This window comes from Bactrocera oleae, chromosome 6 (genome assembly GCF_042242935.1).
Source record: "Bactrocera oleae isolate idBacOlea1 chromosome 6, idBacOlea1, whole genome shotgun sequence".
Classification (NCBI taxonomy): Eukaryota; Metazoa; Arthropoda; class Insecta; order Diptera; family Tephritidae; genus Bactrocera; species Bactrocera oleae.
The window spans coordinates 65,390,503-65,411,275 of NC_091540.1; the positions used below are offsets into that span (position 1 = coordinate 65,390,503).

The 20,773-nt window shown below is 31.6% G+C and overlaps 1 protein-coding gene across 1 annotated transcript; it reads right to left on the reverse strand.

Moving 5' to 3' along the window:
* Positions 1-11,191: 11,191 nt before the first annotated feature.
* Positions 11,192-14,871, reverse strand: LOC106627389 (uncharacterized). The gene is made up of 5 exons (XM_014247481.3): positions 14,288-14,871; positions 13,935-14,225; positions 13,380-13,602; positions 12,550-13,331; positions 11,192-12,041 (listed from the first exon to the last, which is right to left on the reverse strand). Exons 1-5 carry the CDS (start codon positions 14,699-14,701, stop codon positions 11,247-11,249), a joined length of 2,505 nt encoding a protein of 834 aa, XP_014102956.1. The 5' UTR covers positions 14,702-14,871; the 3' UTR covers positions 11,192-11,246.
* Between the last annotated feature and the right edge of the window lie 5,902 nt (positions 14,872-20,773).

Below are 20,773 nucleotides of genomic sequence, written 5' to 3' on the forward strand. Positions count from 1 at the left end.
CATGCAAACTGAACGATCAAAATCAAGTTCTTGTGTGGAAAACCTTTTTTATTTCACAAGATATCTTCAAGAAATTCAGCATCGAATATTTTCAAAGATAACGCTATAATCTCTAAAGAATTTGTTCAGGTCGAAACACTATAGCATATAGCTCAAACCGACCAATTAATATTATTAAGTTCTTGTGTGAAAACTTTTTTTATTTGTGAAATTTATTATAGCTTCGGTATAAACAAAGATAACGTTTTTTATTGTTTTGATAAGAATTTATTTTAAATTAAAAAAAAATATTTAGTTTTGATTAAAAATAGTTTCTACTAAATCATCATGTTTGTGTGTGTGTGTGCATTATAATACTTCGGAATTTTTACAGTTTTCTGCAAATCATTTTACTAAAAACTATCATAATCATAAATATTTATGCGAAACGTCTAACACAAGCGCAAATATATAATTTTTTTCTGCAAAATTTAATCGTACAAGGTATGCCATGGCGTATGAGTTACCTCAAATTACATAGAAGGCCAAGTAACACATGCATTACAAATAATCTGCTGTAAACCGACCAAAAGAGCTTAGACAGTATTATATTATTTTCAAATTAAGCAAACGGTTGGCCGTCTAGCTCAACGATTGATGTCGGCAATGTACTTCAGCTTTTTTTTCTATGTTCGTACGTATGTGCGCACGTTAAACTCTTTGTTAATAAAATTTAGTCACAGATTATTTGTAAAGTTTTCTAGTGTGTGCATAAACGCTTAACAACTTTACCAACTTGAATGAACTTTGACAACATTGTCGACTAAACCTCTAAAACACCCGCTGAGGCGACATTATAATATTTTTATGCAAAAAAACGAAAAGCGCGTAAAAGGAAAGTATACATAGCTACCTTAACGTATGATAGAAGATTTTTTATTTACATTTTCTAGTTTATTGAAAATTAATTTAATTTTTCAGATTTAATTTTCACCTTCGCTTATTTTTTTTCTAATTATATATTTTGCTATGCAAATGGCGATTTTATTCAACAGCGTGTTGATGAGCTAATTTATATAGTATGTATGTGTGTAGTTATATGTGTGTATGTATGTACATATGCTTGTATGTATGTATGTATATGTATGCTTTTTCATGCTGCCAGCTTTCGCAAAATTGTCACGTAGCTCCTTAACGAAAAATTCAATTTCCTTCGTCGAAAACAAATACAGTTGCAAGTTCAACAGCTTCATCGCCAGTGAGTGAGGTGAGAGAAGAGAGCTACATGTATACATTTATACTCGTATATATTATATATATCTATATGAAATGTAAACAAGTGGAAGGGATGGAAGAGGAAACAGTGTTATTAAATTTATTGCTACTTAATCAAGTACAAAGAAGAAAAAAAGATAAAATAAAAAGGGTTCTTATGTAAGGAAAATTTATTATTTTTTAATAAAAAAATACCATTATTAATTTCAATATTATTAATTAAAATTGTATAAAGTATATTGTAACAATGTTTATTAAACTAAAAAAAAAAAGAAAAAAAGAAATAGGTGCATTTGTTATAGCAGAAATTTGTATGCAATGATATTTATCTTGATTTTGATAGGTCAGTTTGAATACCCGTCGACAAATTTAAACAAAATTTTCGGAGATTGTAGCGTTGTCTTAGACAATAATATAATTTTGTCAAATGAAAAATTTTTCCACACAAGAATTTGATTTTGGTGGTTCAGTTTGTATGGCAGTGATCCGGTTTGAACAATATGTACGAAGGCTGTTGTAAAAAATAAAATAGACACCTAGATACAGGGTGGCACACGAATCCTGCTACATATACATATATGTACATATACGTACATATTTATATTATAGTTATATGTATAATAAAAGTGAATGTCCAACAGCTTATTCCGAAATCCTTTTACTTACTTTTATCTGCATTAAAATTATTGTATATTTGGATAAACCTTTACATTATCGCGCTGCAATGAGATTTACGCATAGTTTCATCCACAAAGATATTTCAAAATCATCTTCAATATTCGTTTGACAACACGCTCATTGGCATACCTAAATGAAATACTCATGCACACACTTAAGCACGTAGCAAGCATATCTTTCACTTCTCGGTATCGTGCGCTTACTTACTTGATATCCTCTCAATTTCAAAATGAAATGAAAATAAGTACAAAAAACATAGCTACAAAACGAATTTCATCTCCAAGCAACCTTGAAGTATCATCTTAAGCCACCTTTTTTATATATTTCATTATTTATCTGCAATCAATCATATTTGGCAAATCCGTAATTCCCCATTCATTCATCTTCATCGATATTTTGTAGATTCACTTGTGTGTTATTCAGTTAGCTGCATGGGTATGTGTGTGTGTGTGTATGTGGGTGGACCAGTGCAGGTTTATGGCGCCTAGCAAATTTTATGACTTTAAAATTATGTGCTGGCGTAAATTCAATCACAGTCGACCACTGTTACATAGCATATTTTGATTTTTCTTTATTGGTCGTTGGTTGAAGTGAGTGTACGTGGCGTATAAGTGATGTTAGCTTCAGTTTATTTGCATTGCTTGGAGATGGAACATTTTGTATGTAGTATTTCGTTTGATTTTGGTGTTCATAGGTTGCAATTGTAAATATTTCTAGGCCTACTTTTTCTGAATCCTAGCTTTGATAGTTTAGGTCTTAGACACGTAGGTCTTCTAGATGTCGTAAATAATGTATTAATAATAAATAAACAATACATTTTCTCAGCATGTTCGGTATCCACTGAAATAATATTTCGGGATTAAAAAATTTTCGGGATTAGCATTTTTTCGGGATTGGATAATTTTCAAGTTTTTCAATATTCCTATTAAGCAAGTTTTTTTACGATATCGGGATTTTATTAATTAAAATATTATATTTTGGTCTTCCAAGATTTGTAAGACATCGCAAATTCTTAAAATCTAGTGAATCTAGTGATTTTTTGGTATATTCGGGAATCTCCATTTCGTCGGGATTAAGTTTTTTGAATATTAAATTATATTTATATTGGAATGGAGTCTCCAAGCTAACTTTATTTTATTTGGGTTATAACATAATTTGTTGAAAATTGGAATTCATTAAACCAAATTTTTGGACTTTGAAGTATATTTGGGTTTTAAGATAATTTACACATTTGTAGGATTTCGAGAATCTTTAAAATAAAAAATAAATATTCTTTAAAATAATTAACGGGATTTTGAAGTATTTGCAGTTTTCTACATTTTATTGGGATTCAAAACTCTTCTGGAATAGTAAATTAGTACCATATTCTAATTTGATATATTGTGGTACGTAATTTTAGATATGCTATATTTTGAACATTGCCAGCTAGAAGCAATGGAGTTTAGCAGCGATGATATTTATTTTAGGCTTAGGAGGGATTTGGAATGCGTCATATAATATTTTGAGATTCTGAATTATATTTTGATATCTATGATGATTAGCTTTAAAATAAAATTCGGGATTCTTAAATATTTTCGGGATTCTAAAATATTTTCGGGATTTTAAAATATTATCGGGTTTCAAAAATATTATGAAATACTATCCAGATTCTAAAATTTTATTAACTTGTATAATTAAATTTTTATTTGATATCCTTAAGGGTTATCCTTAAAATAAAATTTCGGTATTCGGGATTATAAAATATTTTCCGGATTATGAAATATTATCGGGATTCTAAACAATTTCGGCAGTCTGAAATATTATCGCGATTCTAAACTATTTTAAGGATTCTATAATATTATCGGGATTCTAAAATATTTTCATATAATTTGCTGATTTCGGGATCTCACATAAACTCATTGGCCTCATTTGAGACTAAATCGCGAACCGCAGTGTTCATCTCTAACACGACACTGCATAGTATGTAGTATATATTTATATGCACGTGTATATATGTATGTATGGTATGCGTGGTTGTTTGAGTGCCTGTTTGTCTGCGGCCAAATCACTTGAAAATTGACAACTTTGGTGGGCGCAGCTGCGCTGAATGGCTTGACGCGTAGTAAAAACAAAAAACAAAAACATCAAGTGAAATTCATACATAAGCTGTTAGTACAAGTAAATTAAATTTGGCTAAAAATTCACGGAGTTTGAGCATAGAAACCCTTTACTTTTACAGTTTGTGTGCTTGGGTTCGTATGGCTTATAAATTAACATAATGAAATGAAGCAACAGCTGCAACAAGCTATTTGTGCGCAACTTTCTTATACGCTACCACTGAGTTCAAATTTATTTGAGATTTTGATAAAGACTTTAGACGCTAAACAATTTATTCAAATTATTTTACAGTTATTTTGAGCAATTTTAATTGAAAGTAAATTGAAGTGAAATTGTTTAAATTTAATTTAAATTTTTAATGCACGTGACTGTAGATATGTCTGCTGGTTACTGTTACAATGTTTTTTCTTGTTTGCACGCTTCCTTTCAACGGTGGTTTCTTTATTACAAAGCAAGCTTTTAATCCCCAAAATGCACCCATATCACTTAGTAACGCTTAAAAAGCACTTTAGATAAAATTGAATTAGCGCAAATTATTTGTTTTCTTTCAGTTTTCAGCAAATGTCACCAAAAAGAATTTCCAAAAGAGAAATTACATAAGTAGAGCCGTTTTAAAAAAGGGTACCAGTATGAAAAATTAAGACAATGAACCGTTTATTATACTAAAACGGTGATTTTCGCCATTATTTGCTATTTTTTTTAGCGCTGAATATTGTTTTTGTTATTTTGTTTTACTCATCTTCGGTCCCTGATTTCATGCTCTTTTGTTTTATTACTTTTATTTGTTTGCGTGCCCGTTAAATCTTCTGCTATTGTTGTATTTTCTTCATTTTTATTTATTTTTGTGGTTTTTTTTTATTTTGCACTGAATCTTTATTTCATTCTTTCACTTCTCTTTATACAGTGTGCAGTGTTGTTTATGGAGTTTCGGTGCCAATAATTGTTTGTGCTCTCATTCTGCTCTTTTTTTATCGGTATGTGTTTGGTGTTTTTTAATTACGTAATTTGGGGAAACAGAAAACGGTAATTAGGTAAACAGATAAAAAAAAAAACAAGTTTTAGGTGAATTTATAAATTAGTGTAGTAGAAATTAAATTAATTTATAAATATTTATATAAAAAATTATATAAACACTTAAAAATTGGGTTACCATCTGTTTAAATAAACAGTAATCAAATAAAATAATGTTTAATCAATTGCAGGTAATTTTTTTTTAGGAAACTTACCATCTGTTTAATTAAAACAATAAAAATAAAAATTAATATTTATGTATATCCATTTTGTACATTTAGGTAACAAAGAAATGTAATCAAATGCAACAACATTTATTTTTCGTAGGGTTACCATCCGTTTAAATAAAATAAAATTTCATATTTTTTCTTCTAAGTATATTTAAATCACCAAATAAAATTATTTTTAATAAATTTCAAGTAAACTTTTTTCATTAAGGTTACCATCTGTTCAAAAAAGCTTTATATTTTTATCTCTTACGCACATATATTTAAGTAGCAAAATAAAATAATTTTTGATAAATTTAACAAACTTTATTTAAGTGAGGTTACCACCCGTTTAAATAAAAATAAAATTTAATATTTTTATCTCTTACGTTCATATATTTAAGTAACCAAATATAATAATTGTTAATAAATTGTAAGATGTTTTTTTTTTGCAAGGTTACCATCTGTTTAAATAAAAAGCGCAACAAAAAAATTTAATAATTCTTATTTTACCTATGCATATTTAAGTAAACAAAAATTTTTTTTAATAAATTGTAAGTAAAAATTTTTTCAGTAAGGTTACCATCTGTTCAAATAAAAAGCAAAAATAAAATTTATTATTCTCATCTCTGAAATACATTTAAATAACCAAAAAAAAAGCTTAAAATATTGAAAGTAAAAAAAAAAAAATTCGAAAGGTTACCATCTGTTTAAATAATAAAAAAAATTTTATATTTTTATCTCTTACGTACTATGTACATACAAATGTATATTTATTTAAGCAAAAAGTAATTTTTTTAATAAATTGCAAGTAAAATTTTTTTATCGTTAGGTAAGTAAAATTTAATATTTTTACGTAATACAAAAAATTTAAAAAAATTGCAAGTAAAATTTTTTTAGTCAGGTTGCAAAATTAAGGAAACAATTTAAAGGTCTACACCAAAGGGACGTTTTATAATTTTGGAAATTAGGTAAAGCCAACTAAATAAAAAATCAATTTATGAATATCATACGAAAAGAGTTGCCAATTATATTTTTTTTTACAGTGAAACATTTCAAAACAAATTGCATCAATTAAAAATTTGCCAAGAATAATTGCGAAGTCAACAAATGAAACAAATTCTTTCCATTTATAGCCTAAGAGTTGCCAACTAGCATAGTACTGTAAATAATACAATACTGGTATAAAATTGATGATTTTATTCAGTAGGGTTAAAGTACGTAGAGTTGCCGCTTTCTATTAAATAAAAATTAATAAATGAAAAAATAAAGATTATTTTAGTAATAATTATTATTTGATTTAAATTCAAGTCTTCTTTTTTATTACGAATATGGTTGTCATACTTAAAACTCTGTCCTTAGCTAAAAGAAAGTATTTCACAACTACGTCTTCCAATTTTAAGCCTTCTTTTTGCTCTTTCTTTTTAAGCAATTCACTGCCGGAAGTAGCAAGCTGAAATAAAAGAAAACTGTGTTGAAATGCCACCAGGAATTTTTCTTTTCTATAAAGCTGGCCACAGTGTCAACAGCAAAGCCGACAAAAGTACTTTCTTCTGCTCATCTCCGTTGCAGCGGCAAGCGTTGCACAAGTTTTGCAACCGTGACAGTTTGACTTGTCACAAAACTGCGTAGAGTTCGCATTCGTCGATGACAAACTGTAAAAGTTTGTGCGTCACAGTGAAATATTTTACAAAAATAAATATATAAAATAAAAATTGTAAGCGCAAAAGCGCAAATGTTGACGAAGATGAACACTTTCGACTAAAGTTCAAATGTAAAACGCGCTAAAATGGCTCTCAAAGCCTTTGTTTTGCGTTAGTTTTTTTTTATTTTCTAAAATTTCCAAGACAATTGCGCGCAAAAAAATTCATTTAGACAAATTGAAGCTTGAGTTGTTTTAACTGTAGCGCAGTTTTTAATGTTGCGACTTCTGCTTTTTACGCTTGTAAGCTTGCTCTTAGCTTTTTTCAGCTTGTCAGCATAGCTTAACTGTTACTGAATTTGTTTGGATATTTTATTGCGCTGGTTGCTTTAACTACAAATTTTTCAAGTTTTGCGAAGCTTGAACTTGACTGTTAAGACTCTTTGAGGTTCGGTCACAACATAGTTCTAAACATATACGATAATATTATCATAAAAGTGGTTCCTTAAGCCTTGAGTGATTTTTCAAGATGAAGTTATTGAGACTAGTAAGGATTTTTGAAGCAAAGATATGCCACAAAGAGCAAATATTTTTTCTAAGTTCCAAGAGACTCAGAGAAATTGTCTTAACAGCGAGTGCAATCGATATTTCGCACAAAAAATAGATAGAATAGTCAAAATATTGATTTATGACAAAGACGTCATTCACCACAAATAAGTCGTTTTCTGTTAAAAAACTTACACTTCAGAGTGCCTTCAAAAATTATTATCAAAAATCGTATTTCTTCGATCCCAACTGTTTCAAGGTAATCGGTCAAGCCGTTTTGCATAATTTTCTTTACCAACTCTGCAAACAGCGAATCGAAAAAACGCGTTTAAAGTTTTGGAGCCGATTACGCTAAGTTAAACAATTCTTACAAATACGCTCATATTTCCGAAAATATTTGACGGATCAACCTTACATTTTCGGAAAATATTCGCAAATACATATATAATACAATCAAGATATATAAAAAATAACAGATTTTTTGGAAATTCGCAAGTGGATATAACCCCTTAAAAAAGCTATGACTAAAGCTGAAAGTTCGATCTCTCTCTTGCTCTCTCTCTGCGATAAAACATAGCTTTCGAAATCAACTCCATTTTCCCTCTTAATTTTTTAATAACATTTTTTAATAATTTGAGTTTTTCCAATCCTAGATTTTAGTGCATATTTATTCAAATTTGATTCAGCAAAGTATGTAAACTCTACTAAAATAACATTTCTCTCAAAATATCCATCGCTTCTTTCAAACAATACAGACATATAATATATGTAAATATATAGCGCGTATATATATATGTGTGTGTCTCTCTATAAATACTTTCAGAAGTGTATATACAACATGTGCTTATATATTTACATGTATGTTAATAAGTACATTTGTTAAATGCACCGTTGTTTATATATTTTAACACCAACTTTGTTATGCCAAACACAACTGTGGTAGCCATGCGGTTTGGAGCATAATCGATTTTGCATATATATTATATATATAATATTGTGCATGTTAATACCGTTGAGTGCATATGTATGTGTGAGCTTTGAAAGTGCGGTTATAGTGCCAGCTTGCTGTCTGAATTCCAAATATTTACTTCCGACACTGAGTTCGAAATTTGTGAACTCTACCACAAAATCAGTTGGTAGGTCTACTGTCAAAGTTATGAATGTGTGGATGTGTGGGTAAATCTGTGAGGGTGTGTATAATTTTCGCTATAATATATAACATATGTTGGTATAACTGCTTAATTGTCTAAAGTTCTGCATTTGCATGTTACGTATACGCCATGGCACTTTTAACTGCATTTAAGCTTAACTTTCAATTTGGGGTTATATATAATATTTATATAGATATACACTTTGTTAATCGTTTTTAAACGAGTATTCTTGTAAGTGTAGATGCATAGACGAATATATGATTTTAAAATATAATTTTTTTTGTGATTAAAGTAAAGTTTTGTTAGAATATACTTAAGTCTGTTTGAATATAAATAATTAGCATAAAATGCACGAGATATTCAAAAACAGCTATTAAAAAATTAAATAGAACAATATGATTATTTTTTAAGGTGTTAGGTCAATCTAAAACCCTAAAAGGAGTTAATTTGTACATTTTTTTCTAGGAGTAAAGAAAAGGCATTTCCTTCATTCAGGCTTGATTAAACCTATTTGAATTTATATACAAAATTACAAGATTTAAAAAAATCATAAAATTTGAGATCGACTGCACTGAAACTATAATACCCTTCACAGCTGCTTTTCTTATAGCATAAAAGGGTATATTCAGATCGTTATCTCGATTTTGATCGATTAGTTTGTACGGAAGCTGTACGCTATAGTAGTCCGATCTACACAATTTCTTTGAAGATTGTAGTGTTGCTTTGGACAATAATTCGTGTCAAATTTCGTGAAGATATCTTGTAAAATAAAAAAGTTTTCCATACAGGGACCTGAGTTTGAACGGTCAGTTTGCTATAGGCTATGGTGATCCGATATCGGCGGTTCTGACAAATAAGCAGCTTCTTTTGGATAGAAGAACGTGTGTGAAATTCCAGATCCATATCTCGAAAACTGAGGGACTTATTGCATATATACTAATAGACAGACGGACATGGATAAATCGACTCAGCTCGTACCGCTGTTCATTTATATAGATATATATTTTATAGGTTTTAGGCCCTAAATTATATTGTAAGCCAAAAAAAATGTCCGATTTTCAGAAAAACCTAGACTGGTGTAGACTCTTACGTTCAAGGCCTTTTGCGTAGAGTCTTGAAGATTCAACTTTTTCAACAAATGAGATTGAGCTGATGCTCGTGGCGCTTCTCTTCTTCGAATTAATGTCCAATATTATTACATAATTTTATATATTTTTGGTTTGCCCTTATGAATAGCAGTCAGTGAATACTAAATATGGGTTATACAAGAAATATATCTCGCCTTTGTACTACAATTACATCACAAATTTAAATAATGCCCATTAAATATATTTTCAATAATAATTGTTGAGACTATTGCCCCCACTCAACGTTTTCATCTCTAAAGTATTGTATCAAATTTGACGCTGACAGCCAGAAACTCAGCTGAATACTTTTTAAATGTTTGGCTTTGAAAATGTCACTCGAAACCCGCTCAGACACACAGACACACACACACACAACAACATCCGTTCGCAGCAACACATTTGTGTGTTGTGTGTGTGCGCTCGAACAAAAACTTTGCGACACATAACATTGAAACTTTTTTGCCACTCAGCGTCAATTCTTTTTAACAAAATTCTGCAATGTCATCGCGTTCTGACATTCGCAAAGCTACACTTATCAACTTTACAAGCATTTACATAGTGTCAGTGGTAGTAGCAGAAAGCTGACAGTAACAACGCTTTGCGGAGGCTGGATGTGAAAGAGAGAAAGAGAGAGAGAGAGTAAGTTTTAAAGTAACATTCCGCTCGTGTTTGTTGACATTTTGGTAGAAATTCGCTGGCAGAAGTTTGTTATGCTTAATATAAATATTTGTTTGTTTATTATTTTGTAATGCGAGCATTGTTGTTGGGAAATTCTCAGGTTCTTCTTATCAGTGAAACATTAAAATAGTAGAAAAAATTCAAGTTTGCGGCTAAAAGTTCTTCATCGAAGTTAAAGATTCTGGAAAATACATTTTAATAACTATGGCTCGGATTTTGGACCCAAAGTAAGAAGACCAACACTCTACCAATCGTGAAATGATTTACTAGTGAGCTCGCAGAATCGTTGGTAGTCACTAAAACAACCTTTTCAAAGCGTTTCAAAGCTGCCGCATACACTCAAAAGTGGGGAAATTGCATGTCATATGAATTGAAGCCGTCAAGAGACGTTGAAAGAAGACTTTGCATGTCGGAAAGGCTACAAAAAGAATTCGTGTTTGCATCGAATTGTGACTGGCGATAATAATGGATCCAACATGATAACCCAACCAGCCAAATCAATAAGTGAGTTATGAAAATATTTTCTCTGGCATACATGTTTTTGTTTGATGCCAAAAGTATAGGAAACCAGTTCAAACTTTCCCCTAGCTCCAATTTACCCAATACATAAAATCTCCGGTTCTTCGGGTTTGGTCATAATTGAATCACCATGTCGTCTAATAATGTATGATAAATTTTAGTACAATAAACCAATTCTGTTATGAAATATTTTCAGACCTTTGATTCTTGCGAATTACTACACTATATAATTTACTGCTGAACCCGACCGTAGCCCTGCTTAAGTTGTTTTCTAAGAAAGAATTTTATTGTTCCGTTGCACATATTTTTTTATTCGGTCAAATTTTACACATTTTTATCATTCATTGAAATTGACTTTCTTATTGTTGAGAGCATTCAACACTTCCTTTTCTCGAATTTCCTTCAGTTTCTTTTTGAACTCCCATTGCGACCATTCATCGGCCGGTTGCACAAAACAGCCCACATCCTCTTCATGCTCTGCATTCAAGAAGTTATTCTTCAATTCTATATCTTCGTTGTTATCCATAATACCAGGCAGATCTCTTCGCCTTACCATTTCCAGCAGTTCTAAACGCTTCGCTTCGATTTGCTCGGCGAAATGCTCTTCTATCGTCTGCAGTAAGTTAGAAGAAGCATTTAGATTCTCTCCACCCTTGTCTAAATCATAAATATATTCCTTATTAGCTTTATGTTGCGTTTCGGCGACGTCGTTTGTGTCTTTGCTATAAATTACACCATCTAATTCGTGCTTTAAATCATATTTATTTAACAATTCCTTTGGATCTGTGCTGCCACCGGGTTCACGCGCCTGGTCACGAAATGGGAATGAACTCTTCAGTAGATTCTCTAAACTTTTGTACGTACTTGGCCACAAACTCGAGAGGTAAGATGGTGTCTCATTGGTTTTGATCAGATTGAAGCGTATCTTTTTTATTGGACTCGAGCCGTTAAGCTTCACTTGGGATTCCGTTGTGCCCACGCTGTTCGTGTGTGAAAATTTGGTGGCATTGCTTTTTAAGTTTTTTGAACTGTGTGCTGCAGTTACCCCAGCTTTGTGCTTGGAACGTTTACTCTTTAATTTTCCATCGATATTTATTTGGGAATTTTGTTGCGATGAATTTATGTTCGTACCCTAAATAAAAGTAAAAATCATGTGTAGCTAACGGGAATAAATATTTTTTGAAATTTATTGTAGACAAGTACTGAAAAATTTAAGGCAAGCAGAGAGGATACTCGGTCGACCAGCTCATAATTTCTCCAGAAATTTCCTTTGGTTCCAATACATTTGGAAATGACGCTCGCGTTAAAGGAAAAGTGAAAACAGTTTTCGCGTAGAAAAGCCCGGATTATGCTAACTCGTATATCAGACTCTTGAAGCGCTTTAAAATAAGAGAATTTCGCTGTAAGCTACCGTTTCTATACTTCTTCTTATAACTTCTAAAAATCGAAAAAAATGCATACTAAATGTAAGTAACAACATTAGCACACCAGGGTATAAGGATAAGACTGCCACTCCTGTAAACACGCGCCCAAAACAAAATCGGTACGAAAAGATAGCGTTAAGAGTATGAAGAAATACTTGTAGTCATTGCTAATTTCTAAATTGCATTTCTTTTAACAAAATGATTAGCAATACTAACCCCTTTTACTCGATTATTTGAAGCATTTCGTTTAGCAGTTTCCATCTCATATGCTTTATACGCTTTCTTAATTTCTTTCTCTGTTGAACTGCTACTCATTACCGTAAGCCGCACTTTCTTAAATGCTGGTTTCAAAATAGTACAAATTTTAGGCTCTCTATAACTATTTGTGGAGTTATGTGCATTTCTCTCAGCAGACACTGACACCTCTGCCGGTTTCTTCGCTCTCTGCGTTGGTGGACATGCCACAGTTTTATCATTTCTTATACCAGAATCGATTCTTGGACGAACGCTCTTGTAATAATTTCGATTTTTAACTCTAGATGTCTCTTCCGCTACAGGTTCTTTAATCGCGATTGGTGCTTTTTGATTATTTGTGTGATCTTCTTTAACTTTCGCCAGTTTTGTTTCGTGCGCCGTCTCAGTAAACGATTTTTTCAGTTCGGCGTTTAAATTCGAACTGCCTTTCAAGTCTAATTTACTTTTCTCGACAGTATCACGCAATAAGTTCTGCTTACTATCGTTCAACGTGACTTTTGTATTGTAAATGACGAAACCACTCTTCGGTTCGGCAACAGGTTTGGCGAAGTTCATATATTTTTCAATCATTTGACGTTGATCGGCCAAATCTTGTAAAGCTAATTTGCCGCTTTTCATTATCTCGTTGCCATAAATAGAAAACCAATTGTTAACCATAGCCTCCACATAGCTAACAATGGCCTCCTTCACTGGCTCCACAGTTTCATCGAGTCTGGTTTTCAGCGAATTTATTACTTCGATGCCTACGGAAATGGGAAATTAAGGTGGATAAATAATTGGAAAGAATTTACTTGCTGCTTGCGGTTTCCCGTCCGCCCAGCTGGCATGTCTCTGCCCTTGTCCGTTCAGAGTTTGTACTTGTTGACTTTCCTCAATTTCCGAAATATTATCCTCTTCCAATATGGGGTAGACATCTTTGCTACGACGTGCTGCGAGCTCATCCCAAGGATTTTTTTGTTGTTTCGTGCGTGATAATATCTTCGGCGGTCGATTACATGCTTGCATGTCAGTAAACTAGAAATAATTATGAAGTTATTAGTATAGTCTCAAACCACTGAATATGAATAAGTGATCGAGCTCAGTTTAGGAGGGCAATTGGAATCAGTGTTAATAAATACATCGTTTAAAAGAACGACTATAATTTACTGACTTTGTTCTCAACATATTCTACATATAGAAAATGAAATGCGAAATCATCCTAAATGTAGGCAACAAATATTAAGAAAAACATCTTCAAGAACCTTATTTAAATGGTCTATTATGAATAATTATGAATATAAATTGAAAATAATAATTTTTAAGTCTTCCTTTCAGAAAACAACTATCTCTAAAGTAATATTACTTACCGTTTGTATTAAATTACTGTAGAGAGTTTGTGCGAGTTTCTCCGGGAAAGGTATCAGCACATTGATGCTGCCGCCACAAGTGGCACGCACTGTTATCTCAGGAAACACGGTTATATTCGTCACCACATTGGTGCGTGTATTTAGGAAATTGATCAATAAACGATGATCCAAATGTACGCCTAAAAGTATGTACAGCATGCGATTGTATATATAACGTATGGAATATTTCGAAAATTGATTCCAGCCCTCAGGTATATAGATTGTGCCCACTTCATCTTCGGAATAGGTACGCTGTCGGAAAAAATGAAGCTATATTTGTATATTTACTATTACATATATTATAGCATACATACATCATCACCCAGTCCCAGACATCTGAAACCATTTTTCATGAGTATATAATGCGTGAAAGCAACAATCAGATCAGCTTTGCTTTTGATATTGCCAAAAATTTGCAAATAAAACTCTTTCCAATCGTCAAAACATTTTTTCGTATCTTTATCGTCGTGCTCTTCCTTGACGTTTACGGTATCTGCGCTCGTTTCTCGCTGTAATGGCCTTGATGCTGCGGTTTCGAGTTCAGTTTCTGCTTCAATAACATCTTTTTCTCTTTTCGAATTTTTTTCGGCTTTTAGCGGTTTTTCAATAGCTGCTTTCACTTTTGTCTTGCTATTAATAGTTGATTTGGAAGCGTTCGACGACTTCGAGCTCCTCCAACTTTGTCTCGACTCCCTCTGCGGTGTTGTTGGTGTAAGCTTTCTGGACATTTTTCTTTATTATTTGCTATTACAATTTTTTTTGCAAATTATTTATATTTTGAGTATATTATGCAAAATAGTTTATGTTTTTTTGGTAATTTTGAATTTTTATTAGCGAAAATGTTGAGAGAACTTAGGAATTTTGAAAGCAATAAAATATGCGTTTTTGGATTTTTTTTTAATTTGAAAGCAAACCTATGACGTGAAAATTTTGTGAGATTGTAAACGACTAAAAGAAAAAATTGTTCTCATTTTCTTTTACTGAACTATACTGGTATAAAAATGCAGGGTTTCAATAAATTTAATTTAAAACTTGAACAGAACAAACTGTTGTGAATATTACTTTTAGATTTATCAAGCGTGGGTTCAATGTCTTACTATTGTCTATATCTTATCATAACCACATGAATAATAACTTCGTAAATGATGTTTTTTCTTTTTAAAGGTCGAGAACGGATCCACGATATTTTGGAAAATCCGGCTTTAGACCCGCGTCTTGTCACAATCAAATATAAATCAGCTACTTAGTATTCAGAATTCAAAACTGATATACCTACAAGAAGATTAAATTTAAATTTACAATAAGCATTTTCAAGCTAATATTTAATGGATTCTGAAATCTGGATCTATGTGAGAACTTCAAACTGATATTATCAAATGAAAATTATGCAATAAGGGTATCAAAATGCAATTTTTCTAAAAATCTCCAATAAGATACACTTTGGAATGAAGTTGCCACCTGTCGGCTAATCGAGATTTATCAAAATATTGCAAAATATATGGCGAGAGCTGTTTAAGTAAAATTACTAGGAAGTATTTGATGTGGTTTTAATTTAAGGGGCGAAGTAGTTTGACGTGATATCGATGACAAGTTTTAGCATGTTCTCCATACGAATACAGTTTTTTAAAAAATGACCTTTCAGATCTGATTTAAAATCATTTTTTGACAGACCAAAAACCATCAAAATTTTGGGTTAAATAAATTTTTATTAACGCCGCCAGTTTGACAATTTTTCTAAAGCAATTGAAGCAGTATGTTTTTTTTTTTTTAAATCCTAAAAATCGCATTGTTTAGGCTGTCACTGTAGGTGTGCCCGTTAAACATATTTTGGAATAGGGTTGCCATTTATTATTACATAATATTAGTGTAAGCATAATTTATGCAAGCCTGAGAGAAGCATATTTATATACTGTGTTTCGAGAAGTTTAAGTAAATCTAGAACTTCGTTCAACGAACCCAAGTTCTCTTAGAAATGACATCGTTGAGATTACCATATTTCTAATAAAGCAAAACAATAAAAACCAATTTTTATACAACACATTTGTCTCGCTGAAATATTGTAACCAGCGACTCTGTACATAATAATGTTCAACGATGTGTGAGGTGTTTGCAACATGCCACATTTAATTTTAAAATCTGTTATTTATACTTGTCGCGTTCACAAAATGCAAAGTTTCATACAAAATGCTCATGAAAGGCAAAAACTATATTTACATACATACACGCATACGAATACATATGACAGTATGGCTGTAGTGAAATGTCATATTAAAGAGAATAAATATAGTTCATAACTAGAAATTGCAGACTAAACTTGAACTAGTTTGAAGAGGGTCAGATTTAAACTAATTTTGTGGAAAGTGGTTTTACAAAGAGTATATACTTTGGTTGGTGCAAAAAAAATCTATAAAAAATTGTATAAAATGTTTGATCACAAACTAAATTAAACTGGACTAATTCGTATATATACTTAACTATACTGAAACTGCTATTGTCCGGACCAAACTCAGTAACATTTCGTACAACGTCAGTACGTAAAGAATACCAGATTCTTAAGTGAAGAGAAAAAAGTCAGTCAGCTAACTAGTTGCTTTTGTGGCCCAAAAGTAAGTACGAAATAATTTAGTACTTGTAAACTTGATTGCTACGTTTAATGTGGAGCTTTGTTCGGTGGCACATTCAATTCTGTCAGCAGCTAAATGCAGGCGCAAAGGCGATTTAATTGCTAGCAAGGCGCGTGCTATTCAACTAGCGGCACTATCTCTCTCTCTCACCACCCACACTTTCAAAATAAAGTACATACTCACATATATGTGGAGCTTAAACAACATATGGCACTGTGAGAGTGAAACTATAGCAACATCTGAAATATATATGTATGTAAACATACATCAAGACACCAGCACTCAGGCGCTAATAAATAATATTGTTTGTAGTTTCGCCATAATAAATAGTGTTGTCGCCTTTGTTTGGAAGTTCTGGCTTATGATCGGTGCATAGTTGTGCCGTTGTGTGTGGATTGGTGTGCGAAAGTTTAGCAGTCTATCAAACACTAGCATGCCACATGACGCATGCTGCATGCCACTTGACAACTTAAGCAGATGAATGTCATTTTGCATGGCAGTAAATTACTTTAGCGCAAGTTTTCTAAAGTTTCATCTACATTTGTTGGACTGATATATGTATGTATATACCTTATATATTTGTAGCTATAAAGACACATGTTCTACTATGATATATAGATATGTCTTTATAAAATTTATAAGCACACATATGTGTATATTACGTAATGAGCGCAATTGTGATTTTAAGTGTTCGAGAGCGTATATAATATACATATATACATATGGCTGTTAAATAACTACTTGTGGGGGATATTTTCCTTGTTGGCAGAAGTTTGGTTAGGAAATGACATATTTACTTCAAAACTAATTCCATTTTATCTTTGAAAAATGTTTATAAGAAGTTTGAGAAAAATTTTTAATGCTCAAAGACACTCGTATACTGAAATTAATTTCATTCCAGACGCTTTAAATAAGGTTTGCTTAATGGTTCGACTCGTATGCAGTTTACGACACTCAAAAAATGATAAACCCGAAATCTGCAGACAAAATAGTTATGTTGATGTATTATATATATAAAGTGAAAAGAAAAACTCAAAAGCATTTAGGGTAAGAGTATAGTGGTGCAAAGTTTTAAGTGATCTAATTATATTTTGGTTATTTTTGAACATCTGGTATATAAGCAAAGTAAAACAAGAAAAAACGCTAACTTCGTTGGCACATAAGTCGTAACTTTATTCTTTACATATAAAACAGTTTTCCTTAAAAGAACTTGATTTAGATCGTTCAGTTTGTATTGCAGCTATATGATATAGTGATCTAATATCGGTGGGTCTGACAAACGAGCAGCTCTTTGAAGTGAAAAGAACGTATGAAAAATTACAGATTGATGTCTAAAAAACTGAGAAACTAATTGGCGTATATACAGACCGATGTTTCCTTCTGGGTGCTATAGACATAATAATAAACTTAATATAGCCTGTTGTGTGTTCAAAAAGCAAAATTTCTACTGGGTTATCTTTGAAACTTTTTCTGTAGTGACACATTAACCACCACATCAACTAAATCGCGTTGATTTTACATTCAGTAATCACTTGTATTCACTGAAATTATCTCTCCACAAATCCATCTATTTCTTTACATAGTCAAAGGAGAGATATTCTATATTTCTAATTAATGAGTACTTATATGTTTAGCTATTATTTGAATAATAATAATATTTGAATAATAAATAGATAAAAATATAAGAACTCATTAATTAAGCCTCTTCTGTCCTAGTATGCAATGTTTTGTTTTATTGTAAAACCGAAAACGTTATTGAAGTATGCATATTAAATTTGCCAAGTGCACGGGCTTTCTCAAATTACGAATACTCATACGTAACTAAGAAATTATTTTTGCAGTGTTAAATCTATTTAATCATCAAAATCTGTTTAAATCAAAGCTTTTTCGAGTATTTTTCTCCCGTTTTTTTTACGTCTTATGTTTGATATATGTTTTGTAATAGTTTTTGTTTTAATTCATGTAAAGTTGGCAACTCTGTTTCAAAATTTAACTATTTTAAAGCCTGAGCGAACAACTTTGGAAATCTTTACTTAACTATCTGGCGTTCAATACATATTTAATAAACATGCAGCATATTTTTTTAAACGCTTTTTATCTGTAGCAAATTAAAGTTTTTTGGGTTTCATCCACGGAGAAGGGAGGAATCAGTGCAGCAATGGAGTATCTTTCTGTTTAAAATATATCTTAATATACCTTAAATATATAATATACCTACATAATTATATAAAAAAGAAGACCTCAGACACCACTAAGAATATTACGAAATTGTTTTTTAATAATTTAAATTTATATTACATAATTAGTTAATACGATTATAATTGCGAGTCATACTCATTTAATAAGTAGAAATAAAATTTATTCTTAATACCGATGCAAACTTTGTTGGTGGTAAATAGTCAAGAGAGCAAAGCTGTAAAACAGGTAAGGAACTTGAAGTAAAAAAGTAAAGTATGATATTAACTACCCCGAAGTGATATGATTCACTGTGCGCTTAGCTTAAGGTCTATTGAAACTGGTATTAAAAAATGTTGCTATATATATTATATTTATATATTCATGCATTAAGGTAGGAGTGGACATTAATATTTATTTATAAAATTTTCATGCAAAAAACCAAAGAGGAGTTCAAGTGTGAGGTTGAAATATCTACACAGGGTGACTTAACAATTTTGGAAAAATTTGTCTAGTAACCTATTCATATTTGAAATATATATATATATATATATATATAAATATATATTCTTTAATCAATTATATCAGCCAAGGTATGCCAAGCACTAAGTGGCTCTCGTCGAAACTACATGTTTACATTTTAATTACTTTGTCTCACCCTATACTTAGCGGTTGAAAATGTGCATTCATTTTATGATGGTTATGCTGCGCTCTGATGGATTTTCAATCAAATTGAATATGCAAATGTCCCAGGCGCTTGAAATAAAACCACAGAAAATTTTCATAAAACAAAAGCAGACTGACAACTGAATGCGTTGGTGTTGGCGAATAACTTTGGGAATACTACAAAATAATGAAATAATAGCGCAGTAGCGCTGTTAAGTGTATCGTTATACTGATCGTTTTGCACTTGAACGGTTTTATTCGAGTTACATAAGGTGCGACTCCACATATGTGTAGTGTGTAGTAATAGCTTTAAAAATACAATATATTGGAAATATGGAAAGATAAGGAAATACGTCTGATAAAAATAAAATAAATTATTCCGCTCGGTACCGCCAGAGTCGCTTTAGTGATGAAAATCGTATTTATGGTCCAATAGTACTCATATCGAAGTTCAATGGTTTACTTTATTATTTTATAATTGTATAACCATCGAGTAGATGAGGCTGAGGACAGTCAATGCTTGAAAATGATTTGACATGAGAATGACATTTGAAATAAGAAAATAGATTTAAGAGAAATAGTGGACTTGATGCTGCCACACACACTGTCCAACTCTTAAAACCTTTTATTTGATAAATCAAATAACTATGAAATCGGAGCTCCCAGAGGAGGCTCAACCAGATTTGTGGACTATAAATCTTGTCAGTTTTTCTGTGATTTTAATTTTATAGTTTTGTAAAATATCAGCAGTATTTCAAAATTTGAGTAAAAAAAAAAAGATTTATAAAATACTGAAATGTTTTATTATTTACCCTATGATCAAATATGACCCGGACTGATACATTTTCACGTATTTTGGTACAAGTCTTCAATATCACCTTGAAAATAGACTTCGCCATTCGCTGGATTGTTGGACAGTTTCGACGTCATATTCATAAGCTCACACCTCGCCACCAGTCACAGTCAACCAGCTAAGTTGTCACTTATCTATTTTCTGACCTTAACTCAAAGTCGTTTTGGAAAAAATTCAGGTCTTTTGGTACGGTTCGAGCATTGGCACGATAAATTTGTTTATAAAATATATCTTAATCCAACATCGAAGTCGCAAAATTTTTTATCGATATGAACTCTCCAAAAAAATTACGCTGTTATCCCTAAAGTAACTTAATCTTATAATCATTATTAATGGATCATTCCATAAGAGGTTTTGAGATTATCTGCTGTCTTTTTGATGCCAGCACGAGGATTTTCAAGCACTGTTTCTTTAACTCTTTTGATGTTATTGCCATTAGCAGAGATGGGTGACTCGCTTGAGGTAAGGTTTGGATGACTCTA

Bases quoted from the DNA above. Each gene is read 5' to 3' on its own strand.
- LOC106627389 (XM_014247481.3), bottom strand. From the start codon at position 14,701: ATGTCCAGAAAGCTTACACCAACAACACCGCAGAGGGAGTCGAGACAA. The intron at 14,226-14,287 runs GTATGTATGCTA...TTTTTCCGACAG, and splicing joins GTCTGGGACTGGGTGATGAT to CGTACCTATTCCGAAGATGA. The intron at 12,042-12,549 runs GTTAGTATTGCT...ACTTTTATTTAG, and splicing joins CAAATAATCGAGTAAAAGGG to GGTACGAACATAAATTCATC.